General features: G+C 34.1%; 1 protein-coding gene across 2 annotated transcripts; it reads left to right on the top strand.

Annotated features, from left to right (window-relative positions):
• The first annotated feature begins 5903 nt into the window (after positions 1-5903).
• Positions 5904-26413, top strand: LOC101900415 (DNA-binding protein D-ETS-6). 2 transcript variants are annotated; one of them, XM_011298283.3, is made up of 3 exons: positions 5904-7156; positions 21245-21482; positions 25476-26413. In XM_011298283.3, the coding sequence occupies exons 1-3, from the start codon at positions 6415-6417 to the stop codon at positions 25993-25995; spliced, it is 1500 nt and encodes a 499-aa protein (XP_011296585.3). In that variant the 5' UTR covers positions 5904-6414; the 3' UTR covers positions 25996-26413. The 2 variants fall into 2 exon arrangements, with proteins under 2 accessions (XP_011296585.3, XP_058977351.1); XM_059121368.1 differs by lacking the exon at positions 5904-7156 and adding an exon at positions 14316-14602.
• The last annotated feature ends 253 nt before the right edge of the window (positions 26414-26666 follow it).

Here is a 26666-nt window from a genome sequence, read left to right on the forward strand (position 1 = left end):
GAAAACCTGTAGTGGAAATTACAATTTATGAAGTGAAATCATGTAGAATCAAGAAGGTGAAGTCATGCAAACATATGGTTACAAATTATTCAAATAAATCGTTTGACAGCATCTCATTGTCAAAATAGGTATTTATAAATTTATTGTAATACACAGATCAGAGATGGAAACTTAGTTTTATGAAGCGAAATTTGACAAGGCAATTACAGGAAAAGCAGAGATGGTATGCTTATTTGAAATGACTTTACCTCCTTAATTTTACAATGAGTGGAAATTAATATTTTATCGATGCAATTCCCACAAAAATTGACTTGACTTTTCGGTTTGAAACGGGTTTCCTTTCTCAAACAACACAAACCTGATCAAATGTATGATTTTTCTGAATATAATATTATAAAAATAGATTAAAAAAATAATAATAAATAAATCTTTTGAGTAATCATCTTAACTCAAATAAACTCTTCAAAAAGTGAAGTTGTACACAAAGTTGTATCGTTTGTGGCGAAGCATACAACTTGGCTAACCTCCATGCTGTATCAACTGCTGTATCGTGTGTTGCATTAGAACTTTTTGTAGGGTTAACCAACTTCAGAGGATTTTTTTTGAAGTAAAGGTAATGGTAAGGTAATTTATATGTAAACGCACTGTAACAGTAAAATTTGTGCTCCAAATATGTAAATTTTAAGTAAAATATTCTCTGAGTGAGCCTTATTAGTTTCTAGTGAAAAATGCCTTTAATAAATTAATTAGAATTATAAAAATAAAATTCTAATAAACCAAAGAATTTCCTTTTGCTGGCTTTTAGCTAATTCTGCAAATTTTTGTATGTATTTATTGTTTTCATGGTAGAATTAGAAGGTAAATCATGCAATCATATGTTGAATTTTTTCAAAATTATTCTTTTGACATCTCATTGTTAAATGTTTATTTATAAATCCATTGTACATACGCAAATCAGAGATGGGAACCAGCTTCCTATGCACATGGGAACGCTTATTTGAAATGACTTTACCTTTTTAATTTTACCATGATTGTTTTGAAAAATATAATTGAAATGATAAATGGAAATACTCTGACAGGAAGCGGACATAGCCTCAGGGCTGTATTTACTTAGTTTTACAAAACTGTTCCAACTCCTTATTGTACCATTGGTGTTTGATCATAGATCTATCAAACCCATTGGATTAATATTAATAGTATTAACGCGCTATAAGATCTACCGATAGAAACTATGTTATTTCTTTTAAATCACTTTTCTGTTTGAAAATTACAGATTTTGGTTAAGTTTGAACTATTTTGGAATTGTTTTTGACTGTCAAATATCATATTTTTACGCTTATCCCCGAACGACATTTACGATATCTCTAATTCGAATTTTTTCGATTTTTTTCGAAGAGTCCACAATTTAGTTATCATGTTAAATGACATTTTTACATGCTTGTAGGTTCTGGAACAGAGCAAATATAGTTGTGTGTTCCAGTACTTTTTTAATAGTAAAACTAGCAGAAGAGAGAACAGTACGAAATGCCATTCTCATTTAGTTGGCTCAAAATCAACATTCAAAATTCCAAAAGAAAACAGTCTAATCGGACTGGTGAAACTTACTGAAAAGGACGCCAAATTTAAAAAAATTAGTATTGAAGCCTTAAGTTAAAATTAATAATCTATAATAATATTAGTAACCTAATTCCTCATTCGGCGAGTCCTCTTCAATGCTGGAGTCATTCAAAGTGAATACATCAGTTGCTTCATATTTTCTTTTTTGTTTTTTGTACGACAAATATTAGTTTTCCTTTAGTTTTAAGTTGATATTTTTCTTATTTTGTTGTGATGGTGCGAACATTGGAATGTACCAATACATTTTTCAACCTTGTTAGCCCTGCCAATTAAATATTAAATTTACAATTTGCACATTTCTGCTCGACCAAATTCAAGTAGCTAAAACAAGCAGAAATGTGCACACCCGCGCCATTTTTTTACTCGAGAGAGCTGCAAGTTTTGCTAGTTTTTGGAGTACGGGAACGCATTGTAGCAGAATAAGTACTAATTTGTAGGTTCTGGAACACATCTAATATAAATCTATATTGGTCTGTTCCAGAACTACAGAGTGTAATGCTAAGTTCACATGGTGCGTGATTCGCTCTCTATTCCTTGTTCGACCATTAATTAAAAAAATTAATTAAATCCCCACACAAAATTTTATGAGCGAACAAAGATTTTTTTCTTTGTTCCATTCAAATCACTCTCAGTACTAAGATGCAATTTGTACAATGAAATAAAGGTAACTTCATTTCAAATCTGGAAACAAAAGATGCAATATTTTCAAAATGTTCATATCGGCAGAAAAAATGTTTGACAAGTGTCTCTCCAGCTGAATTTAAAAATAGAAAAATACAAAATACTACGATAACTGAATCTCCCTTTGTTATATCGAAACAAATTGCAAAACTAGTAGATTCTTGCAGGTACTGGAAAAGAACCTGTTTTTTTTTTTTGATATCATAAAAGGAAATTGGTTATCGTAATAACAACTTTTATATTCATGCAGTTATGGAGCTGAGCAATTATGTTTCATTCGCTTATAGTCCTTTTTATTATTGCCAGGTGATTGAAATTGTAACTTCTAAACGTAAGCATAAGCGGGAGCACAGAAAGACAAAACTCACTCATTTCAAATTCCACGAAAGATGACTACGCAACAGTGAGACGCTATGACGATGACATTGTTATTAGCCTAAGCATACCATGGGGAATCTCCAAGAGTGTGTGAGTCATCGTTGAACCACCTAATAGTTGTATACCGTCTGTTTGGTGACGTACAGCATGACCACTTTTGCTCTGCATTGGTTTGCTCTCACTCAATTGTATGAGTTGGGACGCAACAAAATAAGAAATACTACAACTTGTGGGATTGAGGGTTACCCTTTATATTTCAAACACTTGTGAAACATTTTGATTTTAACGATAAAGTACCTTTACATCAATAAATGTATAAGGTATTGGATTGCGAAATGCTTTTTAATTGTTGGCTTCGAAAATCAAATAGTAACATAACATTACAAATCGTGAGAATAATTATTATTTTACCTTTGCCGTCAAGGTGGCCTGTTAAATTTTTTTCTGGTGTTTATGTCAATATACACCTTCGTATTTAAAACAGGAGAGTTGTTCATACAATGTCGGATGGTTTTGCTTTTTTTCTTTTAATTTTGTTCATTTGCCAGATCAGTAATATAATTTCCGAATAAAAAATAATGCAACAACTGATTATTATAATTAACTATTTACGCATAATGGTATAAGTGGCATAATTTTGTAAAACTAAAACCAAATTGTTTTATTTTGAAGATTAAACTTGCAAAGAAGTAAATTATTCCTTATTTCGATCATTTTCTTTTTTGATTTTCTATACCCTCCACCATAGTATGGAGTTTGTCATGCCGTTTGTAACACCTCGAAATATACATTTTAGACCCCACAAAGTATATATATTCTTGATCGGCATGAAATTCTATGTCGATTTAGCGATGTCCGTCCGTTTGTCCGTCTGTGGAAATCACTCTAACTTCCGAACGAATTAGATTGATTTTACTCAAGTGTATATCATGTCTGCAGAACTTTTGGTATTGAAAATGGGCCATGTAGGTCCACGTTTTGGTATAGCCCCCATATAACGGTACTTCCCGATATTCGGTATTTGATAATTTTAGCGACAATATTCATCAGAGCTCTTTAAAAATTGGTATTTGATGTTCGTAATGGGTGCTACAGCCTATGACAGCAGTTTGTCTGTGTAGGTCCACATCCTCATATAGCCCCCATATAAGGGTACCTTCCGATATTCGGTGTTTTGATGATTTTAGCGACATTATTCACCGGAATTGTTTCAAGTTGGTATTTGAAATTCATAATAGATATCTTAGCCTAAAACAGAAAATTGTCTGTGCAGCTCCACGTCTTCGTTTGGCCCTCGTATAACGGTACCACCCGATATTCGGTATTTTGATGATTTTAGCGACATTATTCACCGAAATTGTTTTAAATTTGGTATTTGAAATTCATAATAAATACTTCAGCCTAAGACAGAAAATTGTCTATGCAGGTTCACGTCTTCGTATAGCCCCCATATAAGGGTACCTCCCGATATTCGGTGTTTTTATAATTTTAGCGACATTATTCACCAGAATTGTTTCAAGTCTGGTATTTGATGTTCGCAATGGACGCTACAGCCTATCACAGCAGATTGTCTGTGCAGATCCACGCCTTCGTAAGGCCCCCGTATAACGGTACCTCCCGATATTCAGCATTTTGATGATTTTAGCTACATTATTAACCTTTTTTTCTAAGTTTCGCATTTGAATATTGTAACGGCTTATGGCAAAAGTCCATGTTTTAAAACTACATTTTACGTGCTTTGTCTCTTTTTGTGGTGATCTCGTTGTTTTAATTTTGACGTTTTACGTTTCACTTTTGTCTCGCAATGAGCTGTATACATATACGTAACCACATACACAAAATTTCTACGATTATTGGTCTGTTCCAGAACTGCAAGAGTTTAAAACGTTTAACTACGATAACCGATTTTCCCTTTTTGATATGATCTAAATTAGGAACAAAATAGCAATTAATTGAATAAATGTTTGAGCTCGAGGTCAGATTCCTATAAATACCTTCTTTATTTATATCGACATTTCACAATTACTTGAAGAAAATTATACAGGTTAATATTACATATGATATACAATAAGCCTGTTCGTTTGCTTGCCCAGTAACGTTTAGTCAGTAAGTAGTTGGTGAGGAAAAATACGATTTGCAAAGGGAAAACAAATAGCATTCTGCAAAACATTTGTAAGATAAAAGCTGATCCATAAAAACAACTGTGACGCAAATCTTAAAATAGCTCATAATCCGCTCTTAAATTATTTATTTTTCACCTTCACTCAAATTTTCCTTATCCATTTTTGTTAATAATGTAATAACGTAAAAATCTGTATAAATTTTCGAGAATATTTCATAGAATAATACAGGTAGCAGCAAGTGTCGTTGTACAATAAACGTAACAACAACCACATACAAATTTGTTTTTGTACGTAATACAAGTGTCAGAGTTATATGTCGAAAAATGTAAACAAAACAATTAATTTTCAATAAACCATTTTTATTTCAAAAATGTTGGATAGTTAAATTTAAAATGCAGGGGAATAGCTCTTAAAATATTTAATTGTAATGCTTTCATATCATACCCCTGAATGCATTGTTTTTAGTTGTGGGTCCAAATCCCTCAACACTTCAAGCAATCGCTAGAAAATCGTGGAAAAAGCAACATCCCTTGCAAACTGAAATAAAATGCATATATACATAAAGTATTCTACATTTTGCAATTTTAGGAAACATAAAATATTCGACTGTTTTAAATTATGTTGTGCTGCGAAAAAAGTGTCCGCACAATCGCCGGTGGCGTTTGGTTAAGTATAACAGCGAATTGATCTATTATTAGGCAAAAAATATGGTCACATTGCCCCGCAGTGGAATTTAATACCAAAACAGTGAATACCTATGGTATGTCAAGAAATTAAATCACAAAACGTTATATCGAACTTGACACTAGAATTACTATAGAGTCAAATCAGCAGGGGTTTGCTGCTACCTGTAATAATAGTACCATGAACAGCTATCAACATTTTCCTAGATATCATTTTCCGCCAACTCATTTTATGTGCTGATTTGGAGGTATATAAAAAGAAAGCACCTATATTTACGTAAATGTGGCAACAGTGGCTACGGTCTATACTTATCATTGTTTGAGAGACTACTTATGAATGAATTGTATCCAACGAGAACGTTCACTGATCATTTCATTGATAAATTTCTTCTCTCTTTCTCTGCCGGGTAAACAACGTGTTTGTTTGTGCTAAGAAATCATATTCGCTTGTGCAACCCACCAGTGAACACGCACACGGTTCGGTCGTCGTCGACCGGCGGAGAGTCGTCGTAAAAATAAATTTTTTTCGCTTTGTAACGTCTTTTCGTGCTTTCAGTCAAATATAAATCAAACATAAAAAATAATAATAATCGTTCTTCAAACATTCAATAATTGCAATACGTACAGATACGCTAACTTTGGTCAGAGCGACGGCCACGACGAGATACGTAGATCGGCCAAATCCGAATGACCGTGTATGATTCATACCACCGTGAGAATGTCCTACGTCCATCCGTAACGCAAACGTCGTTTAATTCGCGGAATTCCTAGCCACATTAGTGTGAATCATTCCCAGTAATTTTGTGTTGAACAATTTTAACCAAAAATGCCGGTTCTATTCTCATGATATATATATGTGTGTGTGTATTAAGGTGTCAGAGTAGTGTGAACTTTAGTGAAAAGTTAGCGGCATTGAAAATAAGAACGACAGAATGTCAAAATCCTGTCCACTGGAATACATATTCAAATTGAAAAATATGACTTTCAATATTTTCGTGAATAGTGAGAACTTGTTGATGGTGGTCAGTATTTGTAGTTTTTACATCAGAAAATATATGGACAACTCGTTAATAGGCCTGCTTGAAGTTCGGTTAATATCAATGCATGCCGATTCTGTTGAAAGTGAAATAGAAGACCGGCGCGAAACGTCAGATGTCGCTAATAAAAATGCCATAACTATCACTGAATATAATTCCACTAATGAAAGTATTCTGAACGTAAAACCTACTTGCCATAGTGCCCGCATAGAAACTGTTCAGCCGACTACCCCCAGCGAGTGCAGCATCCAGCTTAATAAAACTGCACTATCTGGACTACATGTTTTTCTTCCGAAAAAATCACCTGCGAAAAAATCAGATCCTGGAATAAGGATTCGAGAGCATACACCACCTCCATTATCACCCGTGGAAGTTCCAGTAGATCCACGTGTTTGGGAGGCCAGTCACATAGCAGCTTGGGTAAAATGGATGACGGAACAATTTGATATTGAACCGGAGCCGGACATATCTAGGTTCCCAACATCAGGGACTGAACTTTGTGCGATGAGCCGAGCTGATTTTTGGGTTTGTGCAGGTTCGCGGCATGGAGGTATTCTGTTCGCCAAGCATTTTGCTTGGACACTTCACAATGCCACCGGCAGAGAAACTAGCCCAATGTTAAGCGATAATGAACCGAGTAAGTATATCAAAATGAAGCAGGGTATATTTTAGTTCGCCAAGGAGGCCTACTACAATATACCCGGGGTTGACATTTTGAAGTTTATTTGAAGTTTATGCTGTCTCTATTCGTTGTTCCACCATGTCATTTTTCAAATGAAATTTATTTTCACAGCGTTACCTAAAATTCGACGTAGCGTGCACAAATATTCAACTTCCCCAATTTGTTAAGTTTTTTGGGCATCCGTATTATCTTAATACGTCAGGACGTTCATATCTTTAAATCGACCAACAATAAACGTCTTAAAAAATTATAATTTTCAAATTTATCTCAATTGTTATATTTTCCATTTTCTTCATATTTTTTGTATAATTCTTTACTTTTTTCAACACACAAAAAAGGAGTTGTCAGTCAAAAGAGCGTTTTATGTATTCTCACCATTATTCAGGTGCATGTACTCTATGTGTCGGAATGTAATTGGTAGTACTATGAAGTTGTTGAAGGTATAAAGAAGCATTCCCTGAAATTGTGATTTAATTATATTTCTTAATGCACTTGCAGGAGTTCCTCAACTTTATATTCAACTCCAGCACTTTCCCATCCACCACCTCACAATACCACCCCTCTACACATTTGGAGAGAAAACAATGATAAACAAGAGATAAATGCACAAAAAGTCATGACATGCCCTGGCTCAGTGACCCCTGCTGTTTGTTTGTGATTCCGTTGTTTGCCAACGGAATTCAATGAATCTGTTTCCCCTCTGAAGCATCCAGGGGATTACTGTGATTTTTATTAGATACCACATCCTGTGAGAAATTATCATATTTACATCGTTTATTACAGTTCATCACTTTAGCTGTTCGAGGCATCCCATTCCTTTCGTTGGAGAAGTTAAGCTAGCAATGCGTGCGGCGAACATGTTGCGAGGCTTTGGCGGAGTGAGTTATTTATACTCGGAAATCTTTTATTGCCTTCGTGAGACGAACTTAAAAGTTAATAACTTTTAAACACCTTTGAAATGTTGTTCCGCCGCGTAGTGTGTTTTTGGGTCATAGAGGATAATCACACCCCCATCAGCAATAGAAGTTACTGAGAAAACCGGCAATATGAGCCATTTCCACCATTATATCTTAATTCAATTTGATATATCTTTAACAGAGCCCATCGCTTGCAAGCTCGTTCAGACACATTGTGAGTATGTGTTGCCCACCCACCCCTTCCCATTTTCGCACTTATATACGACCGAATAGGAAGTTTCTTATCACTTAATGAGGAAATGTTTTTGTTTCGTCCATTTTCAAAAGGATGCGAAATCAATGACCTGTAATATATTTCAAGGTAATCGGAATCCGAAGATCTTCACGTACACACGGTAGTGTATGCGAGGGATGGACATTTGAGACCTGCCAGCTGACCGCAAAGTCAATAAGTCTTTGATTTCGAATACTCTTGGGCACGATTAACGCCAAAGTGGCAACCAAATAAAGATTTCAATCGAAGCTGCTATGAAAGGGCATTTTACAATCTAACTCTTTTGAAACATACATACAAACTGGGCAGAGACCGAAATGAAATAGAGTGTCGAATAAGAAAATACAGCCTTTATTACGGAGTGAACACCCAACGTACCAAAAATAATAAATTTTGATTATTCTAAGCGTGTAAGATTATTCTCAAGCTATTTTGGTATGTTGGGCAATTTGAAGTGTAGAAAAATAGTGCCTTCAACCCCACAAATCATATGGCTTGAATGTTCTTCCAGTGAGACTCACCCGATTTACTCATTAGGGTTTCGGGAGTATTAGAACGTGGGTTTTCAAACACCAACGGTAACACCGCTACCTAAAACCTGGCGTACGCCTTCGACGTTTTTCACCACTGAAGTTGAACACATGTATTGATATGAATGTTATTGAAATACGTCAATGTTGAACAATTTCAACAATGATTGAACTTTGTTTTATTTTCGTGTGTGGAAAATACAAAGGAATTATGAACAAGATGTGGAAATGTGGTGCAAATAGAAAATTTAAAATATGCATTTTTTACTCTTTTTTAATTTTCAGTGATCCTATTAGGTTGTCTTGAAGGTATTGAGCTTGTCTATTTGGGAAATATGAATCATTTCACCATGGTGGGGAATTTCTAATAAAATCACAGTAACTTCATTTCACAGCAAAATTGGATTTCAGTTGGGCTAGATAATATTATTTGAATTAAGAATCATATGTTTACAACTTATTGAAACTTATACCTTTGGCATACCTCATTGTCGAAATGTATATTCATAAATCCATTGCTTATACGCAAATCAGATATGATAATCCATTGTCCTTTGACATGTTAATTTAATTGCCAAATCAGCAATAGCACCGAAAATTTCAGCCTTGCCTTGCATCAATGAGCTGCGCCAAGAAGTAGCAACACATTACAAAACAAGTAAAAAAGCCGTATGTTCGACCGACCAGTCGGAGATTCTTATGATATTAATTTTTCTAAAAATTTTAACGAATTTACATAACTTTTCATTCAAATTTGTTAATTTCAAAATTAGTTTGACAGTTTATTGTCCCAGCAGCTGTATTGATGTGACTACCTGTATTCTTCTACCCTGTTATGTACCCTATGTACTTGCAGAAATTATCAAAAAAGTTTTAAAGAATTGTACTGCAATATTTTTATGTTATTTTGCAATATTCCTCCTGTTTCAAAGTATTGTAGATTTTTCTCGTATCTTATACTAACCATTGACATTCATTGGTCTGTGATACTGATGATATCAGTTGACCTAATCTAATCGACAACTTTTGCTTTTCGCAGTACGATCGGGCCAATCTAAAAAAGTTAGCGAATAGCAATGTTGTTTATTTAGTAGTTAAAAGGGCACTATTGACTGTCCTTTATAACCTACATAATAGGCCCGCAGGTTCTTTCAATTAAAAGAAATGCCTTCAGTACAAAAACAGCGCTAACGCAAAAACGTCTAAGCAATCAGCTGATTTGTCACAACCAACAATTTTGTTCCCGCATAAAAAGAAATAAAAAAATAAAATTTTTGCAAGCGGCTTATCCAGGCAAAATTTGCAAACTCTCAATAAAAGAACTCTCAAAATTTCCCTCCTGTATCGTTTTTTTTTTGCAGAACAGCCGACTTCCAGTAACAACTTGCAACAATTGTTAGAAAATGCCAATTAACAGTGTCCTTCCAAATGAAATTAATATTTTAAAGATTAAGCTGTATATAAAGGTCTACATGTTACCCTAAGACCTATATGTTATCCTTCACCACTATGCATATTTTATGTGAAGCAGATCATACCATAGTACAACAAAGATAAGGTATGCTTAGTGGGTAAGGGTTGCAAGTAGTTGTTTTGTATTAAATAGACAAAACAACGTGTTGCATTGATTTTGAATAAATAAACAAAAAATACAAAGGGGAACGGATCTATATATCTCTAAAGATTTCATTCGCCACAAAAAGTGTTGTAATTGTAATCAAAATGCTTACTACAACGTTTTTGTGATATGATTTTGAATATTTTCTAAATAAATAAATCAATTGATAGCTTCGCTCTACCTTGACTTCATTCTATGAACTATGAACCTTTTTGAATGCGTATTATGGCTTCAGAGCAGTTATAAATTGAATTCAGAGAGTTATCATTGGATATAAGCTCGAGATCGGAAAACAGCTCAATGGAAAACAAGTAAGCAAAGGCTATAGTCGTGCGGGGCCGACCATGTGACACCCTACAACACTACAATATATTAGAAGCCCCCTTATGTCCAAATCCGTTTTGGAAGATTTCGTGATTAAATGATGTAATAGAGCCGTTCCCAGATGTTACCATTAGCTTGTTGTCGGGGCGCATTTGCCCAATTTTAATGTACTCCGTGTTGTTAGGTATTCAAAACAATTTCACACGAAATGTGCTAAATATAATCAAAAATGCCCAACATTTACGGACTCCGTCGTACAGTTTACCCACTCCGCCGTGCGGATTTTACTGCACGATGGTCATCCAAATTGCTAGAATTCTTCCCTGTCCGTAACTCTCTTCTCAGGCGTGTAGATTCAATTGGCTGTTTTGGTTCATTTAAACCCCTAAATATTTTGCGATCATCTTCAAGGCAAAAGTCCCCTCTGTATCTCAAAATTTATGATTTGTTTGTCTACGATATTTGAATATATTCGTCAACGAAATCAGTATAAAAAGGCCAGAGTTCGCCTTTTCTGACATTTCGGATTTCGGACATCATCTGTAAGTAATGTTGATATTTTTTCACACAAAAGTACCACACACACAGTATCACACAAAAGTACCACCCGCTGTCCTAATTCTCTAACTTCATGCGAGATTTCATGTCCTATGGTTTCTATGTGTGACCTTTATAACGGCTGCAAAATCAGGAACATTTTTAAATGTTGATCATTTTCAACCTCTAAATATATTGCGGACATCTTTGAAAACAATAGGCCTAGCCCTTCTGAGCCTTATCCTACCCTAATGAAAATTTTCGTGAGGATCGGACGATAATTGCAATATGTATATAATAACCCCAAACTGTGTGGTGAAGTGAAAAAATATTACAAAATGTACTATTTAATATTATAAGTCATAATGAAACAAGTAAGCAAAAGCTATAGTCGTACCTTTTTTCGTGAGGATAATTGCAATCTACATATAATAACCCCAACTTGTGTTGTAAAATAAAAAATATTATCAAATGTATTCTTCAATTTTATAAGTCAAAACGAAAAAATCGCATGCGATAAAAAATAAAAAAATGTCACAAAATACTACAAAATCCATATTAACGTCATTATTGACATCTTTTTATGCGATTTTTTTAGATTTTATTATTTTACGCCAAGAGGGGATTCTGAATTTACTAAATTTGTCAAAATCGGTCCAGCAATTCTTGAGGTATAAGCATTTTAGCTAACATCTCCTTCCTTTGTATAAATGTATTGTGTATATTCCGCTATATCCGAAATATTTACTATCGGTATCTACGTAACGGTCAGAATTGACCTGTTCGTCTTTTTATGATTTTGCCGGGATTAAAAATATTCGCGGATTAATGGAAATTCGACTTTTATTTAACATAAATGTTATGGCCTATTTCACGCACTAAATATTACCCGATGACCATCAAAATTGGAAGTCTTCTGCAAGCCCTAAGCTCTAGAACCATACCAACTTCCGCTTCGATTGGTCTATAATTGCGACCTGTAGAGCAGCTGCAAAATCAGGAAATTTTCCAGTTTTTAGCCCATTTCAACCCCTAGATATTATGCGATCATCTCCAAAAGAAATAGGGTTCTATTCTGTCACTATCCCCACCTCCATTCTTAATTTCGTGAAGATCGAGCCATAATTGCGACCTGTAGAGTGATTACAAATTAACATGGACAGACGGACTGACGGACGGACATACATAGCTAGATCGACTCAGCTCGGCGACCTAGGAAGATCCATATATACTTTCCTATGTGGGAAATCAATATTTCGAGGTGTTACATAATTTTTGGCCCAATCAAACTTATAATACCCCCAACACATAGTGTTGTGGGGTATAAAAATCGCATGCGATAAAAATATGAATAAATAAAAATATGTCACAAAATACTACAAAAATCTATATTAACATCGTTATTGGCATCTTTTTATGCGATTTTTTAAATTTTATACTTTTATGTCAGGAGGGCATTCTGAATTGACAAAAATTGTCAAAATCGGTACAGCCATTCTTGAGATATAAGCATTCTATCTAACATCCCCTTCCATTGTATATACACATTGTATATATTTCGCTATATATATCCGATATATTTCCTACTGGCATCTACGTAACGGTCAGAAGTGACCTGTTCGTCTATTTGTGATTTCGCCAGGATTAAAAATATTCGCAGTTTAATCGGAAATATGACTTTTATTTAACACAAATGTTATGGTCTATTTCACCCTCTAAATATTACCCGATGACCATCAAAATTGCAAGAATTCTGCCCAGCCCTAAGCTCTAGCCCCATGCTAACTTCCGCGTCGATTGGTCTATAGTTGCGTCCGGTAGAACAACTGCAAAATCAGGATTTTTTTCAGTTTTTGGTCCGTTTCGACCCCTAAATATTATGCGATTATCTCCAACCACAATAGGGTTCTATTCTGACCCTAACCCCAACTCCATTTTAAATTTCGTGATAATCGGGCCATAATTGCGACCTGTAGCGTGATTACAAATTAACATGGACGGACAGACGGACGGACGGCATACATAGCTAGATCGACTCAGCTCGGCGAGATAGGAAGATCCGTATGTACTTTCCTATATGGGAAACCAATATTTCGATGTGTTACATAATTTTTGGCCCAATTAAACTTATAATACCACCAACACAAAGTGTTGTAGGGTATAAAAATGCACTTAGACATGCATTATGCTCTCTTTCTCTCTCTGGGATCCATTGGTAGTCAATAGGATTGAACATCAAAAAATCATCAAATCGGGAAGTGTTGATCATAATAATAAAGAAATAACAAATAAGTTAAGTTCGACCTGGTTGTTTTAAAACCTACCGCCATTTGGAATATAAAAGTATGGGTGAAGAGGTCCTCTATTCTAACGGTACCTGATATTTATGTTCAAAGGTTTGTTTTAAATCATAAAAGTACAAAATATCGGAAGCCACCATTATATGGCGCTGTACGTGAACGATGTCTTGTATTGACAAATACCAACTTTAATAAAAAAAAGAATATTTTTGACCATAAATCTCTCGTCCTATGATCGGTCCGTTTATTTTGAGTTTCTAAGATATCATTATAAGCATATGGGAACTAGTGATAGTAGTAATAATATACGTCAAGTGAAACAAAATGTAAGATGAGAATTAGGGAGTTCAACCGTGCATGCGCAATCGGTATTTTAGTTTGAGTTGTGATAAGATTGGAGCATCAGCTTTAGTGTTCGTGTATTTATATGTGTTTATTTATTGTCAACCTGAATCTGCGGCGAATTCCATGGCCTCTCGCTTTCATTCTGTTACCTCCCACCATCGGTTTGAACTCCTGTTGTTTAATTTCATGTTCGAAGGAAATGAACATTTACAGCAATGCCAGTTATCAGAGAATCCTTCAACGCAACGGACGTGCTCGGTTGAGAAGTCTGCCCCGTTTGACTAGTTTCAGTGTTGAAATAAATATTCATTTAAATCTTTGTTTAACCGAATTGCCGCGGAATTAAACAGTCTTTATAAACACTAAGTGTTGTTAACAATGAGCGTCAGTGTTGATGTGGGCGTTATGTGGCGCCTTTCCGAGGATATAAACCGTCGATATGGAGTTCGCATGCAGGCCCCGCCCCCCTCTCATCATCATCATCATCCCCATTACCAAATGCACACACCACATCATCATCATCATACCGCTACAATGCGATCTGTACTTTTTAATGGTTCGTCAATTGATTTTTACAGAACTGTGATAGTTTTTTTTTTGAACTGGTCTAGATCAACATACAAAAAATATATGTGCACTTTAGAATATTTCCCAGGTAGCGATACATCAAACATTTGGTGGCGTTCCCTTAATACAGTTTTTCCCGACTGCCAGCTTCTGTTTGGCTGAAAAGTTTATTTTGAAGGATTGCCGAATTTTTTATCAAGTACTTGAGTCGTATTATGCCAAAAAGACTTTTAAAGTATCCAACAATTGGCCTTGGTACAATTACTATAAGGTGTCAGCAAAACTCTGCTGATTTTGCTCTGCTGTAATATTAGTGTAAAATTCGCTACATACTTTTGCCCAAGCTCCCATACGGTCGCACGCTCTTGTTGGGTCGTGTATCGGTTGCACAAAGACGGACAACAATATTAATATTTTTAACGACGACCACACAAGTATTTTGACGATAACTTTAAGTAAGTTTTTTTTCTTCAAAAATAAAGAAAACACCACAACTTTTATAAGATTGACTCGGTCGGATACAATTTCCAATAAAGTATTTTGTGCCTTATTTGAAATATGACCTCATCGATTGTTCATTGAAAGAGGTCGTTGACCTAGACAGAAATGCCTTTCGAAACCATTTCCGTGGGGCCAAGATGATGTTTTCAAGCAAAAATTGCCTTACAATATCCAATAAATACTATTTTTGAGGAGGACTGCAACTACCCCACAACTATTTTAATACAAATTTATTCCCCTTATAATTGAAAAATACATTTAAACTTTACAAAACGCTAACGCGGATGGTGCGAAAACTGCTTCCTTCCCAAATATTTCACTTCAATCGTATGCTTTAAAAACCAATTGAATTTCTGCAGTTTGTTTGAAAATGTCTGAAAGTCTGAAATATAATTCTATTCTTACCAATAGAATTTATTGTTTCTCAAGCATTGTTAAAAAATTAATCTATCTTCTATATATATAAAAATCAATTTTGGCAAACGTTGGTTGGTTTTTTTAGAAAAAAAAATTGACCAAGTCTATTTTTACACCCGCCATTTCAATGGAGATATCGGTTTGAAAATTATTAGTTATTTGGGGCTGAAGAACTGACCACGCCTACTTTTCAATTACAATCTATATGTATATAAATCAATTGTCGTTCGTTGGTAACTCAGTCTGCAATCAGTTGAAGATATCTGTTTGAAAGTTAGTATACGTGGTACTGTTGACTCTCCCTCAAACCCAAATTATTTATTTGAGTCAGTGGAACTGCCGACGACTATTTCTTTAAATCTATATGTATAAAAATTGTGTAAAAAAGTATAGTTACACATATGTAATTTGAAAGCGGCTGGGCCGATTTTTTTTTTCGGTTATTTTTAATTACATTTTGGGCCTCTGGAAAAATCACGAAACTGAAAAAATCGAAAGTTGCTTTTTGATATAGAATTGTGTGTAGAATTCTTTCAGAAAAACATTGCAGTTGAAAATTCTTATTAAAAAAATTCCGAACAAATCGCGATCAAATTAGAGTTCTTACGGTAGAAATTGTAACATAAACATGAAGAAGGACTAATGCTTTGTGGTAATATTAAAGTTAAACAAGAATGTTATTTTCCAATCATCCTAGGAATATTGTATTAAGGTTCATAGACTAACATAAATATTGCGCCTCAATTGCGATTTATAGGACATAGGATTTTACCCTAATCTAGAATACACAAGGTTGACAAAAGTGGTCTTCTAAAAGTTACGAATTCAAAAGGCCTTTGTATAATACTAATAATTGAAGTCTAAAAACGTAATTAAGTACGATGATATAACGAAAAAAGTAGGTACCGGTGAATAGGAAATAAATCTTAAATTTGACTTTTGCTGCAATGTTTCTGATAATGGATTCATAACCTCGAAAATACTTTGAATCCTTCAAAATACCTCAAATTGGCAAGTTATATGGGTGGAACCAGTATTAAAGGACTAGATTTAACTGTACTGAAATCATCAAATGCCAAACTAGACCACATTTGGTCGAAGGATATTAGAAGATAATATTATTTGAGAGCTATATCTAAATGAGGACCAATATATACCTTTTATAACTTCAATCATCCTTAGAATAATATAAAAGCCTGTACAAAGTTTCGAAGACTCATATTGAATACAGCGACCTCTATCGCAATTGCAAATGACGATTGGACAACAACAAATATTTCTGCTATTTTACATACCTTCTGGGGACCTTAACATCTATAAATCGATGGCACCTTATTTTTGATAGTTAAATTAAAGTCATGTAGCCAGAGAATTTGAAACACTTAAAAAATACCATTATGTGAATCTATTGACATTTTTGCAGTGACGAAAACTATAAACAAATCGAAAATATATACCCAAGTGCATTGTGCCCCTTAATTAAATGTGTTGAAAGGAATACAAAAATAAATCACAAAACAAGGAAACTATCATTAAGCTTAAACAATTAAAACCCCAAATTTGTAGCCAGAATTTTTATAAAAACGTATGCTTTTTTAAGAGGAAGAGCTAAACGTTTACAAGTTATATTAGTTTCCTAAAAATATGCATTAAACACTAATACTATGGGTCAGCAACGCGGTCCGGGTCAGCTGGTAATATATAATTAATAATAATATTTGGTGTGTTCCAGAATTGGTGTGTTCTGCATTCTCCTAATAGCCAAATGTACATTTTCAACTTTAACAGAACTTTTTTTAAAGTTGAAAATACCAGCAAATAATAAAAAATGTTAATATTTGCAACATGAAAAGGCTAAATTTTTAAGAATGGGATCTTATATATACCCTCCACCTTGAAAAAGGGGGTATACATCCGTTCGTAACATGTCTAAATATTTGTCGTAGACCACATAAAGTATGTATATATTCATGATCAGCATGAAATTCTGAGTAGATCTGATGAGGCCAGATTTGTCTAAAAATTGGTATTTGTAGTTCATAATGAGTCCTAGCTCCTGTGGCAGAACATTGGATATTTAAGTCCATGCTTTCCTACAGGGCACTTATAACGATGCCTGCCGATATTCGGTATTTTCATAATCCTATAACAATAGATAAAAATCCTTGTAGTATAATATTATCTATTTTGATATGGCCCCCATAAAGCGGCTTCATTCGCTTTATGGTTTTTTGAAAAGTTTAACAGCATTATCCAAACTGCCTTACTGATATTTGTAGTTTAAAGTAGAACACGTTTGAATTCAGATACTCTTATATATATATTTTTTTTCTTTTCTAAATGTCGGAGGGCATTAATAGCTCGACCCGGCCGAACTAAATGGGGTTTACTTGTTTTTTAATTTCTATTGTTAATTGTTGTTGTTTCTTTGAAGTTCAACAAGGTTTATTATTGAGTCATAATTAATAGTACCTTTACATTATAGCTTTTTGCCGTGTTAACCAAAATTTGAAACCTCCAAAATACTTCAAATCTAGAGCTATGTTTATACAGGGGTTATAACAAAATTATATAATTTTGAGATTAGAGAACTTACATAACGAGAACACGGAATATTAAAACGCATCTTATTTGATGAAAAACTGTGACTGTCCTTTTTCGACACGATTTTTAGAAGGTGCCACTGACATTATTAGGAAATGCCCTATTTTCAGTTTTTAATTAGTTATTGTTTGGGAACATAAATAATATTGCAGTACCAATGTGGATCCAAGAATAGAGAAAATATTCATTTCACCTGATCAGATCAAAAAAAAAATTAAAAAACTTAACAACAACCACATACAAATTTGATTTGTTATTTGATTTGTTATGTGTCTAAAAATCTAGATAAAATAATTAATTTTCAATAAATTATTTTAATTTCAAAAATGTTAACTTTTAAATGCAGAATAATACTTCTTAAAATATTTAATTTTAATGATTGCATATCATTCCCCTGAATGTGTACTTTTAATCTGTAGGTCCAAATCTCTCAATACTTCAGCAATCACTAGAAAATTGTGAGCAACGCAACACCCCTTTCATCAAACTGAAACCAAACTGCATATATGCATAAAGTATTCTACATTTTGCAATTTTAGGAAATATGAAACATACAGTTATATTACCTAATGTGGTGCCGCTGTTACTTTGCCGCGAAAAAGATTTCCGCACCATCGCTGTTGGTGTTTGTTAAAGTATAATTTTTTTCTATTATTGGGTAAAAAATATTCGCATTGTTACTGTAGTTAAATTTTATATACAAAAGTGTATACCTTTTGTGTGTCAAAAATAGAATTAAATATCAAAAAATGTCATATCGAATTTGACACTACTATCAGCTCGGGGTTGTTGCTACCTTTAACAAATATACCATGATCGTTACCTAAAATTCGACATACTCCGTCGAAGTTTTTAGCCACCCAAGTTAAACATATGAATGTTACTGAAATATGTCAAGAGTACGAAAATTTCGATTTTGAACAATTTCAACATTGACACTTGGACAATTTATTTTAGGAGTGTTGAAAATAGAAACGCATAATACAAAAAACGCAAATGTTTGCAACTAAAAAATAACAATTGGGGAAATTTTAACAAGTATCCTTTTTTACATGGTAGAATTATACACGTAACAGCAAGTGTTGTTATACAACAATCGTGACAACAACCACATACAAATTTGTTTTTGAACGTAACACAAGTGTCAGAGTTACATGTCCAAAAATGTAAACAAGACAATTAATTTTCAATAAACTATTTTAATTTCAAAAATATTAATGTTTGGAATTTGGATTATTGAATTTAAAATGCAGAAGAATAGTTCTTAAAATATGTAATTTTAATGCTTTCACATCATTCCCCTGTACAACGGCGATTTTTTCTATTATTAGGCATAAAACATTTTTTGCATTGCCCCTCAGTGACATTTTATATCAAAAAAGGGTACACCTATTGTATATCAAGAAATGAAATTAAATCACAAAACGTCATATCGAGTTTGACACTAGTATTACTATAGAGTCAAATCAGCTGAAACTTGCTGTTACCTGTAATAATTATACCGTGCAATTTTTACGATATTAGTTGGTAGATTTAAAGGTATGGGCCTAGCGTATTTTATGGAGGGATTAGGTTGAATATTTATGTAGCGCATTATTTCGTCGAATTTTAGGTAACGCCGTCAATGATAGATGACTAGTTGCAATTACTAATTTGGCAATTGAAATGACCTTTTTAATTCTTCCATGTTCAGAGCTAAGATATAATTTTTTGTGGTCGTAGTTGAAGGATTCAAGACCGGTCAGTTCAAAAAGTTTTAGAAGCTCGTTTTTTATCCTTGTTTGACTTGGTTTACGTTCATTTTTCTTTTTTCGTGTGACGTTTGTATTACTTTCTACCATCAAACTTCCCTAATGTTATTTAACAATAATTGTTCTTACCTTACATTCGTATAGAAATCTGGCGGACATGACCAAATCAAATTTGAGTTTTTCACTGATTAAGAGTATACATGTGTACTTTTGTTGGATCTAAAATTCGTAGGTTTCTGTTGACAGATTTTACACATACCAAACAATATGCTTTAAATCGAGTTTTTGGTAAAAAAACATTTAAGATAATTAATTTATAAAAATATTATTTATTTATAAAAATAACAATTATTTATTTATTTATATAAAAAATTTACAGTTTGAATTTTTCACTGATTAAGAGTATACATGTGTACTTTTATTGGATCTAAAATCATAGGTTTCTATTGACAGATTTTACACCAAACAATATGCTTTTTTGCTAAAAAAAAAACATTTCAGATAATTAATTTATAAAAATATTATTTACTTATAAAAATATTTATTTATTTATATAAAAGACTTACAGTTTCGAATTGGAAGCGGAATAAGTCATATTATTGTCTTAAAGGCACCGACCAAAATTGTTTAAATAATTTGAAAAGGTATTGGCAGTTGTCTTGGTAGAGTTTTCAAGGTAATCTTTAGGTGAGAATACATAAAAAGTGTTTTTTACTGGGTTAAGTCATCGGCTGTCTCCTTCGTGAAAGACGAAAGGAGTTTATAGTTGACTTAGGTCAATTTCGGTCCATAATTTACACTTGTTAACCCTACGCTCCTTTGCTCTTTTACGAAGAAGCCAGCCGATGACTTAAGCATAATTTACACTTGTTAACCCTACGCTCCTTTGTTCTTTTACGAAGAAGCCAGCCGATGACTTAAGCATAATTTACACTTGTTAACCCTACGCTCCTTTGTTCTTTTACGAAGAAGCCAGCCGATGACTTAAGCCACTCAAAAAAGCGCTTTATGTATTGTCGCCTTTTCTCCATATATATTCATTAATCTGTTCCATGGGTATTTACAAATCAGTAGTGGAATTCTCTAATTAACTTTTTGAGTTTCCTAGAATCCCACTACAGAGTTGGTTAAATTTGACAAGGTAAATTACGGAAAATGCATAGCTGGAAATCGTTATTTGGAATGAGACTATTTTGAAATAATTGTTCCTTTGTATAAAAACATTCATGAGAATATTTCATTTTATTTATACTTACTTACTATGATTGAAATATTTTATTCGAGTCTACGATGTTCTCTATGTACATACATATGTATATGGGAAATACGTATTTTAATTTTATATTTTCGTTGCACAGATCCGTATCAGCTTTTAAATGCCGCTTCACACCGATTGGTTGTTCAAGGTTCGGGGCAGATACAGTTGTGGCAATTCTTGCTTGAGCTGCTTGGCGATTCGTCGAAAAACAACTACATAGCGTGGGAGGGAACAAATGGCGAATTCAAGTTGGTCGACCCTGATATGGTAGCAAAGCTGTGGGGAGAGCGAAAGGCGAAACCGAACATGAACTATGATAAACTCAGCAGAGCTTTGCGGTAAGTTAACATTCATACACACGTTTGTAATCATAAGAAACAGAGTGCGCACGAAGCGATGTGCAAACTAACGCACAGTAAGCAAGAGAGATGCACGGTTATCTCCTCTGTACAGTGACGGCAACCTAAATAAGAACAATGGCATTTTGCTTTGTTTTGTTCCAAGTGAATATTGATTTTAATTTTATATTTAATAAACAGCGTTTACGCATAAAAGAAAAGTTTTGCTTTTTTCAAAGCTGTGCATTTGACCAAAGTCTATTCACACACAGGAGGCGGAATCTATTAAAATGGAAGATTACACAAAAATATTTCATAAGTTTTACATTTCTTATATTTTGGTCACGAAATGAATATTTATACCCTACAACACTATGTGTTGGGGGTATTATAAGTTTGATTGGGCCAAAAATTATGTAACACATCGAAATATTGATTTCCCACATAGGAAAGTATATATGGGTCTTACTATCTCGCCGAGTTGAGTCGATCTTGATATGTATGTCCGTCCGTCCGTCTGTCCGTCTGTCCATGTTAATTTGTAATCACGAAATTTAGACTGGAGGTGGTGCTAGGGTCAGAATAGAACCCTATTTCTTTTGGAGATGATCGCATAATATTTAGGGGTAGAAATGGACCAAAAACTGAAAAAATGTCGGATTTTGCAGTAGCTATACAGGTCGCAATTATAGACTAATCGACGCGGAACTTCGCATGTAGCTAGAGTTTAGGGCGGGGAAGAAGCCTACCAATTTGGGTGGCCATCGGTTAATATTTAGCGGGTAAAATAGACCATATCTTTTGTGTTGAAAAAATTCAAAATTTTTCATTAAACCGCGAATATTTTAAATCGCGGCGAAATCACAAAGCCCACATAGGAAAGTATATATGGATCTTCCTATCTCACCGAGTTGAGTCGATCTTGATATGTATGTCCGTCCGTCCGTCTGTCCGTCTGTCCATGTTAATTTGTAATCACGAAATTTAGAATGGAGGTGGTGCTAGGGTCAGAATAGAACCCTATTTCTTTTGGAGATGATCGCATAATATTTAGGGGTCGAAATGGACCAAAAACTGAAAAAATGTCGGATTTTGCAGTAGCTATACAGGTCGCAATTATAGACTAATCGACGCGGAACTTCGCATGTAGCTAGAGTTTAGGGCGGGGAAGAAGCCTACCAATTTGGGTTGAAAAAATTCAAATTTTTTCATTAAACCGCGAATATTTTAAATCGCGGCGAAATCACAAAGCCATGACAAGGTTACTCCTGATCTTTACATTGATGTTAACATCCAACAAAACGGATATATAGCAAAATATGTGCTATATATATATATGTCTATCAAAGAAGATATGCTTGAAAGATCTCTTATATGTCGAGAACGTTTGAACTGATTTCGACAGTTCTCATTAATTCAGAATGGCCTCTTGGCAGGAAAGAAACAACGTCTAAAAAATCGCATAAAAATATCTCTCTAAAGATGAAAATATTGATTTTGTAACATTTTCTTATATTTTTTCAATTTTGTCACATTTTTGGAATATTTTCATTTTGAATTAAACATTTGGTAATATTTCTATAGCTAACAAAACTAAGTAGTTAGGATATCAGAATATCATATACAGATCGCATTTATGGCACGATCCTAACGAAATTTTGCATGGGGATCAGATGAGGGTCAGAATAGAAGTCTACTCTTTTTGGAGATGATCGCCATATATTTAGGGGTTGAAATGGACCAAAAAACTTCAAAATTGTCAGCAGGTCGTAATTATTGCCCGATCCTCACGCACATTTGAATGGGGGTTACGGGCATTGCAAAAAGCCAAGCAGTTTTGGATGGCCATCCAAAAATATTCAATGTGTGAAATAGTTTGCCAACTTTTGTAGACAAAATACGAAAAATGTCCATTCCAGTGACTTTTTGGAGAATTCACAAATACAGGAAAGACGCACTTCTGACTATGTCGTTAACGCTGATTTCGTTGAAGAATATAGTCAAATGTGTGTATCTCATACAGACGCGTTTCAGTCAAAAATCAATAATAAATGTTAATCTTTTGCCACTTCTGAGAGATTATAAGTGTTTGGGAAATATTGGTTCCAGATCTAGGAAGACCATTTACGTGCAACATCTTCCAATAAATTGGAAATGAGCAAATTAGTTAAAATTGCTATTATTCGAAAATTAGAGAACGAAACCTTATGGTTTTCTTTTATTATTTGTCACAATATCTTGTGGAATTCTTCCGAGTATCTCGCCTATATAAACTGTATCGTTTATTATAGTGTTGTAGGGTATTCAACGGTCGGCCCCGCTCGACTGTAGCCTTTGCTCACTTGTTTTAACATATGTTTAATTACAAAATTCTGTTTTGACAGTACCATTTTTTCGAACTTGCTTTTGTATGCATCATGGTAGTATTTAGAAGGTAAAGTCAAGCAATCATTTGACAACATCTCATTGTCAAAATTCATATTTATAAATCCATTGTATACACAGAAATTAGAAATGGGGACCTGATTTGACAAGTAAATAACAGAAAATGCAGAGATGGACAGTCTTATTTCAAATTTTACCATTGTATGTATTAATGGTAATAAAGTTTTCCAATTTGCCGGAAATTTCTTGCAATGTTTACTGACAAGGACGTTTTTCGCTAGTTGATGTGTTATAGGCGACAACTATTTTTCCGTAAACAAACAAAAATAATATTATATTGACAGTTTTTAAAATTTGCCCAACAGTAGAATTTGCTAAATATTTTCAACAATCAAAAAACAAACATAAGAAAATATCCGGAAAATTATTTTTGATGCTTTAAAATTAGGTTTTGTGGTGGTTCTGGGGTGTACCCTTTTTTGCTACATCGTCAGCTTTCTCGCTGTAGTGACATGTTACCTAAAAGGTACTTTAGGGTATATTTACTCCTCAGGCTTACTTAAGATATGGATCAAAGATTGCAGAAGATACAGGGGGCTGAGTCTACTGTGAGTCCACGCATATTATTTGCTTAGCTATGAAATGTATAGCAGACAGGAAGTCTTTTATGCATAGATAACTTTAATACATTCGAACAATTTGAAATAAAAAAATTATTTCAATATTTAATCACACCCCAAAAATTGCCAATGTTTTGTTCCCCAAACCAATCCAGTATGCTTTGGAATCATTCACCTTTCACTGTCAATAGTGTGTAACATAGTTGAAAATCCGTACAAATAAGATGATGAAATTCCATGTATAGGTTTATCTCCTATATGAAATTGATTCCCTGTTTCACTTATTTCAAATATCCACGAATTTTAGATCTCCATATTACCTATGCCTACCATATGTTGAATATACACTTTTTCCCTCATACTCTATAAAAACGTAAAATCTCGATTTTCCATCAATAGCATTGTTAAAGTTTGAAATCATGCAACAATCTTCTTATGTGTAAATGAAGGCGACTTCAAATTACAACAACTTTTTGACATATCAAATTGATACCAGCTGGCCTGAAAGGGTTACCTTGTAATTCTACCATGAGTATACCTATTGCATATCAAGAAATGGAATTAAATCACAAAACGGCATATCGAGTTTGACACCAGTATTACTATAAAGTCAATTAGCTGGGGCTTGCTGTTACCTGTAATAATTATACCATGGTACTGTTCATGCTTTTATCATTTTTTAATTTTTGCCCAAAATGAAAAAAATTATTTACGTCAGACGAAATTATTATTTTTTCAATTTGAAATCTCATTAGCATAATTTATTTTTACAATTGTTTGTCTGTTGGGCTTTCTGTGTGCCTGAACACATGCCATGGAAGAGACATTGCAGAGCCAAAACATAGACATGGGAACAACCCAGTTACCAGCGTTTAGCGATCTTATATTATGGAATAAACATTTAACTGAAAAAAATTCGAGTTGAAATTGCTCTTCTCTGTCCCTTAATCTACAGTAGTATATAAACCTTCTTTTCTTTTATTTTCAGATACTACTATGATAAAAATATTATGACGAAAGTGCATGGTAAGCGATACGCGTACAAGTTCGATTTCCATGGCCTTATGATAGCGTGCCAATCACAGGCACAGGGTTGTGATGCATCCTCTACCATTGGTATGCTTGGAGCGTACAAAGTTCCTCACCACCAACATCATCCTCCATATCCTGCTCAGCAATCCCTCATACACCCCTCCACATCCAATACACAAGTACATATACATGCTACCCCATCAAGTACGCACGTTGACCACACAACATCCTCCCCACCTGGATCCAGCATGGGGTTTTCACCGCCGACTGCCGAAGTCATAACAACACATACTGTGCCAAATACGTTAACGGGATTTGTTCACCCCAATCGGACATTGGAGGAGACAGAATCCCCCGATACGCCGTCCTCGCCACCAGTACCTCCGGTCCCGTCTCTGAATTCTCGAAGTCCATACTGGTCTTACTGCAGCTCTAGTTTCGAGCCTCGATCGCCGCAAACGGATACATTTCATTAGGCAAAACCAATTTAAAAATGTCTTTTTCTCGCCATATTCCTCCCAAGTGAATAGATTACCATCATTGTCCCCAAAAAGAACCACCCGTTGCGTGGGCAGCCCAAAGCGCCCTTAAAGTTAATTTGACAATTATGTGTGATAAGATATAACTAGGTAATAATCAAACTAGTTAAAGGGTACTATGTGTGCCGCCCCATCAAGTTTATGCAAGTGTAAGAAGCTAGGGGGGCACACCAACTGAATGTTATTTCGTGTACATACAGCATTTGGCAAATTATTTTTTAGTATTTCGGTTATGCTTACATAAGTTGTTAGACAATTTGTAGAAATAAACTTTATGAAATTGTACTCCAAGAACTAATCAACGGTACTTGTCTCTAATAAATAAATCGCATACATCCCTAAAAATAAACCTTTACTTGGCCTGTTTTATTATTTGAGGAAGGCGGAAGGAGACCCATTTATAACTAAAGCACAGCTGCAAAAGTTTTTTTCAGAAAAAAAGAAATCGACATCATCTAAAGAACACAAAATGGAATGCGAAGTAGCATTTCAATAAAAAAGGATAACAAATTCAGTTTTGTATAAACAATTAACATTAAAATAAATAAATAAAAATGAACGTAGATTTTCTAAAATACGGCTATTTATTCATATTATTGTGTAAATGT

Source organism: Musca domestica, unplaced genomic scaffold (assembly GCF_030504385.1).
Source record: "Musca domestica strain aabys unplaced genomic scaffold, Musca_domestica.polishedcontigs.V.1.1 19, whole genome shotgun sequence".
Taxonomy (NCBI): domain Eukaryota; kingdom Metazoa; phylum Arthropoda; class Insecta; order Diptera; family Muscidae; genus Musca; species Musca domestica.

Coding starts and splice junctions, on each gene's coding strand:
- LOC101900415 (XM_011298283.3), top strand. CDS start 6,415: ATGTCAAAATCCTGTCCACTGGAATACATATTCAAATTGAAAAATATG. Junction 7,157..21,244: donor GTTAAGCGATAATGAACCGA/GTAAGTATATCA, acceptor TTCGTTGCACAG/ATCCGTATCAGCTTTTAAAT. Junction 21,483..25,475: donor AAACTCAGCAGAGCTTTGCG/GTAAGTTAACAT, acceptor TTTTATTTTCAG/ATACTACTATGATAAAAATA.